This window comes from Manis pentadactyla, chromosome 12 (genome assembly GCF_030020395.1).
Source record: "Manis pentadactyla isolate mManPen7 chromosome 12, mManPen7.hap1, whole genome shotgun sequence".
Classification (NCBI taxonomy): domain Eukaryota; kingdom Metazoa; phylum Chordata; class Mammalia; order Pholidota; family Manidae; genus Manis; species Manis pentadactyla.
This window is the reverse complement of record NC_080030.1, coordinates 23,356,785-23,364,056: the sequence shown is the minus strand read 5'-3', so window position 1 is coordinate 23,364,056 and position 7,272 is coordinate 23,356,785. Positions and strand designations below refer to the sequence as shown.

Below are 7,272 nucleotides of genomic sequence, written 5' to 3'. Positions count from 1 at the left end.
GGTGAGCATTCGTTTTTTTCCTGAAGACAATTTGTCATGTTCACAGGAAATTTTGCACATGAACCCCTCATCACAAAATCAGGCTTCAATTTTAAACTTTCTTTGTTCTAAATTAAAAACAATCCATTTCGTTTTCTTTGTTTGGGCCAAGAAGGGAGAACTGTCCTGAGGAAGTCAACTCCATGTCACTCCCTGAAAACTGACACTGAAGTGTGTTTTTTTTGTTGTTTGTTTGTTTTAATGAGGTCTGAAAAAATTCTCACAGAATTCAGGAAGACCCTTGAGGAAGTGACATTTCACTTCACTTGAAGAAGAATTTAGTGAAGTTCAGAAAACCCTCCACTTTTACATCAATGTGTTTGGTTAAATTCAAATGATGTTAAGTTTTGTGCTTTTGGAGGTGTCAGAGGAGGCAAAGTTGAGCCCTTTGGGAAGGAGCAGCCTGTCCTCTCTGGGCTGATGTGTTCCTGGCTGATAAAAGGTGACTCGCTTTCTTACCTGGGACTATAGGGCCTGTGCAATCAGGCTGCTGCTGTCCCAGGTGCCCCCCCGTTCTCCCCGAGGTGCTCCCAGTCCTAACCCACTCCCTGTCCTATGGGCTTCCCAGGGGCTCAGAGCCAGCCTCTGCCCTTCCCCAACCCTGACACTAAATCAGACTGTACCCTTCCTGCTCACACACCTGCCATGGCTCCCCATTTCCCTCTATCCCTGGAGCTGATTTTCAGGGGTCTGACAGGTATGGCCAAGACGGAACCAGCAGAATAAGCGAATAATGATCATGTTTTAGGTCCCATTTACAGCCCTTTAAATAAACCAGCTCTTGGACCCCATAGCTGCACAGTGAGCGGGCCCTAAGTCAGACAAAGCAAAAGCAGTCTCCTGGTTTCCAGTTCTGGCTGACTCCAGAAAGAGAAGCCATTTCCTGCTCACTTCTGGATTTATGCTGGGGTTAGGGGGTCTCAGACTCACCCTTAATCTCCCAAGCAGTGAGCCCTTGGTAGGAGGCAACAGGCTCTGCAGGCTGGGGCGGCCCCTGGTGGCCCCAGCAGAGCAAAGTGGCTAGAACCCTTCTATCTCTTCCCTCAGCCTCATCTCCTCTTTCGGAGGCGGTGACTCTCCAGTCCCCTCTCCAGGAGGATCTCTCCTAGGTAAAGGCCCTGACCAAGCACCTCCAAGTCCCAGGTGGTGGGAAGGTTATGAGCAAGACTGGCTGAAGGGGTGCAAAGTTCCAAGGGCCCCCACTCCCCTCCCTACACCAGCCTCTTAGGAATTTTTAAACACATTTTAATTATTTTAAAGCAGTACATGTGCATGATATAAAAAATACAAACTTTACCAAAAAGGTATACAGAGAAATATGAAACTGCCTTCCCGGCCAACCCTCAGACCCCTGGTTCCCACCCCAGAGGCCACACCTGTGACCAGTGTTTCCTTCAGAGATATTTGAATAAAAGTTTCCTGGTCCTGCATTTTAAAAATGTATGCAAATTATCGCTGTCCTGCTTTTTACATTAATGCCTGTCTGAGATGACTGGCTTTGCCCTTTTTAATAGTTGTATAGTATTCCACTGTGTGGATGGATGGAATCGTTTAAACAGTCCCCAGTTGGTGGCCAGAAGTTGTTTCCAACTTTTTTGAAATTATCAAGAATGTGATAATGAATGTCCTCATTCTCTCCCCTACCCTTGCCCTTTGTCTCCTTTTTTAAAGTAAACTTGTTACTTTGGAATGATTTTAGTAATACAGAAAAGTTGCAGAGATAGTACAGAAAGTCACTGAATAGCCCTCACCCAGCTTCTTCCATTGTTAGCATCTTATTTACCATGGCTTATTTGTCAAAACTAAGAAATTAATCATACTATATTAGAGTAACTATACTTGAGACTTATTTGATCTCCCCACTTGTGTTTTTTTGTTCCAGGATTTAACCTAGGATTCTGCATTGCATTTAGTACATCATTTTGTACACATGTAAATATGGTTGTAGAAAAATTCCTAAAAGGTCAAGGATATATGCACTTTTAACTTTGAGAGATTCTAGACATTTGCCCTCCCAAGTGGTTGTACCAACAGGAAGTCCCACCAGTACTGCACCGGATCCCTTGTTTCCCCACATACTGCCAACATGGAGTGTTCACACACTTTGTTTTTCTCTTTGCCAAACTAATGGGTAGAAAGTGGTACTATGTTGTTCCTTCAATTTGCATTTCTTTTTAAGGACTGAGGTTGGATATCGTTTTTGGAGTATGTTTCTATGAACTGACTGTTCACATTCTTTGCCCATTTTTCTACTGAGTTGTTTTCTAAAAAGTTAATTGGTAAGAGCTCCTTACATAGTAAGGAAATTAGTTTATTCTTGTGCAAAAATAACTATCAGAAATGGATTTCCTTCTCTTCTAAAGGATTTTCTAGCTAGTCATTTATATACAGGACAGTTTCAGTTCATTCCTTTGGGTTTCCTACATATAAAAACATACCACTGGCAGATGGTATTATTAGGCTGAATAGCTTCTGAGGTATGCCTGTCAAAAATGTCAACCTGAAATTAATCATAAAGAAACATATAAAACTCAAACTCAACTCCACAAAATGGCTGGCCTGGGCTTTTAAAAAATGCCGATATCATGAAAAGCAAAGACAGACTGAGGAACATTCCAGATAAAAGGAGATGAAAGAGACTTGGCAAATACAGTGTGTGAACCAGGATATTCTTTTCTTATAAAATACTTTATCAGAACAGTTGGCAAAATCTGACTAAGGTCTATAGATTAGATGATAGTTATGTTATCATTGTCCATTTCCTGATTTTCATAATTGTACTGTGATTATGTGAGAGAATGTCCTTGTTTTAAGGAAATGCATACTTCAGAATTTATTGGTAGACATCATTTCTGCAAGCACAAAGGTTGAGGGGGAAGAGAAAGACAAACCAAAGGTGGTAAAAATTAACATTTGTGAAATCTGGGTGATGAGTATTCAGGATTCTTTTTGTACTAATCTTCTAACTTTTCTGTTAAGTCTTAAGTTATATCAAATAAAAAGGTGAGAGACAAAAATAATGTGAAATCAAGCTATACGGTATTGTCGAGATTTCTATTATTTTTTATGTTGTGTTTTCATATGATTCATTGTACACATTCTTTCTCTTCCAATATTTACTTTAACTGTTATTTCTTTGTGGTGTCTAACTGCATTGGCTAGTACCTCCAGAACAATTTGAAAAACTTGACAGTGGTCATCCTCACATTGGCCCTGATTTTGATGGCCTTTTTTGAATTTTTCTAATTTGATCCATTAGTATGGTCGTCAATTTTATTAACACACTTCCAAATATTCAACTATTCCTACATCTCTGTTATAAGTCCCCTTTCTTGTGGTGTATTTTTAAAATGTTTGGTTTTCTTTGTTAAAATTCCACTTAGGAGTTTCTTACTGTCTTCATGGGAAAACGGGTTTGTACTTTTCCCATTGTGCCATCTTTGTCAGGTTCTGGTGTCAAGGCTAGGCCAGCTCTTTAAACATGATTTAATGTTGACAGACAAGGTAAACTGAGGCCCAGGGAGGAGAAATTCTTTCAAGTCACTCCTGAGCCAATGTTGGACCCTTAAAGTCCTCATGTCTGTGGGATGAGGGCGACGAGTGAGCCTCAGCATTCCCATCTGCAGAATAAGCACTAGTCCGGGAGAGAGGGTCAAGTTTCCTTTCTGAACAGTTTCTATTTAGAGCGACTCCTGGGTCGACAGCTGAGCGTTGACGGCTGTCGACTGGGCGTTTCATGCAGCATGAGTACCTCTATACGTGTCCCAGAAGGATCCCTACAGTGTCTGTCTTCCTGCGCCCGTCCTTCTGGGCTGACTCACTCTCATGAGCGCCGCGCCGGCCGCCGGCAGCCCCGCGAAGGCCCGAGGCGAGAGCGCGAAGGGGGACTGGGCCGGGGTCGGGACCCGGAGCGGGGCCGGAGGTGCGGCACTCTGCGCTGGGTGTCCAGCTCGGCTTCCAGGGCTTTACTGCCGTGAAGTGGGGAAAGGCCCGTCAACACCGGGCCCCGGGCCCCAGAGACACCCCCACAGCACCCTTCCACCTTTCCTGGGAAGCCCACTCCCCAGTGACCCCCGTCCCGCGGGATCCGCCATCTTTTCTCCCAAGACCCCTCCTCAGGGGCTTCCAACCCCTTCTCCAGAAACCCCGCCTCCAGATCCGCGGTACCTTTCCTCGGGACTCCCTTTCCTTGCACCCACCCTTCTCTTCGGTTCCCCGCCTCTCCCCGGAGCCCCTATATGTGCCCTACGCCAGGGCCCATCCTTCTAGGGCGCCGGCCCTCCCCGCCATTACCTCCCCAACGTCACGCCCACACGGCCACGGCCTCCCCTCCCTCCCCGCTTCTTTCCCCTACGCCCTATGTGATGATTGGCCGAAATAACGAAGCCCTGTGCAGCCATTTGCTACGCGCTCTGGTCCCACCCCTCACTCACATGCGCCCGAACAGCGCCGCCTCCCGGTCAGCGCAGGCTTTGCCCTCGGCCTTGGCTGCGCGTGCGCGCTGCTGCTCCTCGTTCAGCCGCCGCGCAGACTCCGTGGCCACCGTCTGCCAGTACGCTAGGTCTTCTGCGGGTGCAGACCTCATCAGGCTGCAGGCCCCACTCCAGCCGCTCGAGCGCACGCCGGCATCCGAGTATATGTAATCTGCATACTATTTGCACAGTTTGCTTTTGAATTAAATTTATGTGCTGTCTGCAGGCTCTTTACGTGTTTTTGTGTAGGTTTTCATTGGGGAGTCATGTACATGGCGATTGCATATTTTATTGCATTTGCGTTGTTTTTGTGACATTTGCGTGGTCTCTGCATGTTATGTGCATTTCTTTAATAAATTTTAGCGCTCGTTTGCATATTTTGCACCTGTGTGTCATCTGCGTAGCTAGGAACCTTCTAGTTTCCTCTCACCTCTAGCCCTGCCCACCCCCTTGTGCCCCAACACACCTGTCAGCGCCCCGTTCTCAGCCCCCATCTGGGTCCCCTGTGCCTTGACCTCGTCCATCTCAGCCTTCAGTGTCATTAGCTGGGTCTGAAGCCGGCTCTGCGGAGTGGAGGGAAAGTGACAGGGAGGCAGGGAGTGGAGGAGTGAGAGGATGAGGAGTGAATGGACTCTGCTCATTCTGGGGGAGACTGAAGCCACACCGATGACCGTGTTCCCTGAGCTTCATTTGGAATGTCCTCTGGGGTCCTGTAGTTATAAAACACAGAAGTAGCTACTGACGTCTATACTACCAAGAGGTGACAAACGGCCTGCTTGGAAGGTCTTTGCCCTGATACGCGGCCCCTCCACCCCAACCCACCTGCTGTGGAAACAGTTAAGCTTTGCGGTCAGACTCCAGTTCCAATCCCAGCTACATGTAGACTCTCCAACTGGGGTTTCAAACCAACACAAGCCAGTTTGGTGGTTAACAATGATTGGATTTCTGGGGTATGCTTTGTCACCTCTGTGAGAGATCCTGCAAAGCAACTGGCCTGGAAGGGCCAGAGCCCACATTTTAATCCAGGGCAGGTTGCTCTTAACCTCGCTGTCCCAGGCCCTTAGGCAGGTAGGGAAGTGGGGGAAATCGACACACTGCCTAGCCTCTGTTGGGCCCCTTACATGGAGCTACACAGTAGTTACTCAATAAACCTGAATGGTTGGGACTTTTAAAGATGGTTCTTCTGCAAGACCCAGTGCCTGAGAAGGGTTAAGAAAATTTGAAGTGGTTGGTCAGAGGAAAAGGGAGGACCTGGCCACCATCTCCCCCAAGAAGCCAACTTTAGCTTCCTAATTACAGGTGACATGAATGTCCCTCTCTGGAAATAGGACTGCTGGGCACTTGGGGGAGGGTTAGTACAGGGACTCCCCAAGTGGGCTCAGGGGTCTGGGGCTTCCCTAGCCATCAACACTTACCCCGCAAATAGCAGAGGGCCGTGGGGCCTACTTGGTCAGAAGGTAGACTCAAGGTTTGAACTGGTATTGTAGGAGTTGGAAAGGACTGTGGTACTATGTGGTACCTCCCTCAGCTGAAGAGTTGGGGAAATAAAGGCATGGGAAATGGGTACCCTGGGGGGATGTGTCTGCAGGCCTCCCACCCTGCCCACGTACCTGGCGGCCCTCACAGGCCCTTAGAGCCTCCTCCAGCTCCCCACGGATACCCTCAGCCTGGCCCAGCTGCCTGGCCAGGGCTTCTTCACGTTGGGCAGCCTCTGCCAGCCGTTGCTGCAGCTCCTTGACCTCAGGCGCTGGGTTCCCGGGCCACGCCGTGGCATTGGTCCCTGCTGGCTCTGGGCAGCGAGACCTCCGGGAGGTCGAGGAGGCCAGATTCCAGGCCAGCAGGGCCCCACCGGCTGCAGCTGCTGCCAGGAACACGGCAGCCCCGCACAAAGCGAGCAGCCGCCACGCACATCCCGGCTCCGGCTCCGGCACCGGCTCCAGCCCCTGTTCAGCCATGCTGCTGTCCACAGCTCTGGCTCCGGATGGCCATGAGCATTTAATTGGCACCTTGGGGTGCCAGGGACACCCACGGTCCACTCCACCCAGTTCGTGGCTTCTACTGGAGTTCATTGGGAGGGGCTAGACCCCAGTCAGGGACCGGCCCAGGCTAGACCTGGGAGTCCTGGGTTCCAGTCCTGCTCCTCCATTGTTCTCTGAGCCTCGGTTTCCCTTTCTGTGAAGTGGTGAGGGCAATAGCTCCTGCCCCATAGGGCTTAATGGGAATCACATCCGTGCACAACGCCAATCTGCATGGGGGGTGGGGGACGGGGGCGCGGGAGGCACTCAGAAGGGTCTAGGAGTATATTGTCCCCATTCTGTTCATGGGGACTAGAGGCTGGAAAAGGAGAGGCTACGTCTGATTGGCTGAGGTCGGCCCAGCTCAGGCTTCCACACTTTCTGTGAACGCAGTAAAGGGCAAGAGGGTAGAGGCAAAGGTGGACCGGCCCCATCTCTCTGTCCGTTCTCCTACTGCACCGCCAGAGGGCGATCTTACAACGTGAGTCAGATCTAGGCTAGTTTACCTCCTGCCCTGACCTCCCTCCCTTCTCCGATCCAAATCTCCGCCTCCTGCTCCCCATCTGCCCTGCTTCGGCTTCAGCACCTCTTGACCCTCCTCCATTCCATCTTCTCTTTCGCCACCTCTTCCTCCTCCCTATTTCCCCCCTTTTCTTCTACCCTCCTTGCTAGGCCTTCCCCTTCCGCCCCTCCCCGCCTCTTCCTGCGACTGCAGGACCCCATCACGGTCTTGGACGCCACCTCCT

The 7,272-nt window shown here is 49.6% G+C and overlaps 1 protein-coding gene across 2 annotated transcripts; it reads right to left on the bottom strand.

Moving 5' to 3' along the window:
* Positions 1–3,079: 3,079 nt before the first annotated feature.
* CCDC194 (coiled-coil domain containing 194) lies at positions 3,080–7,129 on the bottom strand. 2 transcript variants are annotated; one of them, XM_036893344.2, is made up of 4 exons: positions 6,122–7,129; positions 4,978–5,074; positions 4,473–4,605; positions 3,080–4,007 (listed from the first exon to the last, which is right to left on the bottom strand). In XM_036893344.2, exons 1-4 carry the CDS (start codon positions 6,578–6,580, stop codon positions 3,863–3,865), a joined length of 834 nt encoding a protein of 277 aa, XP_036749239.1. In that variant the 5' UTR covers positions 6,581–7,129; the 3' UTR covers positions 3,080–3,862. The 2 variants fall into 2 exon arrangements, 1 of the variants encoding a protein (XP_036749239.1); XR_005026360.2 differs by lacking the exons at positions 4,978–5,074; positions 6,122–7,129 and having other exon boundaries at positions 3,881–4,007; positions 4,207–4,578.
* Between the last annotated feature and the right edge of the window lie 143 nt (positions 7,130–7,272).

Coding starts and splice junctions, on each gene's coding strand:
- CCDC194 (XM_036893344.2), bottom strand. CDS start 6,580: ATGAACTCCAGTAGAAGCCACGAACTGGGTGGAGTGGACCGTGGGTGT. Junction 5,075..6,121: donor GGGCCTGTGAGGGCCGCCAG/GTACGTGGGCAG, acceptor TCCACTCCGCAG/AGCCGGCTTCAGACCCAGCT. Junction 4,008..4,472: donor GCGGCGCTGTTCGGGCGCAT/GTGAGTGAGGGG, acceptor ACTTCACGGCAG/TAAAGCCCTGGAAGCCGAGC.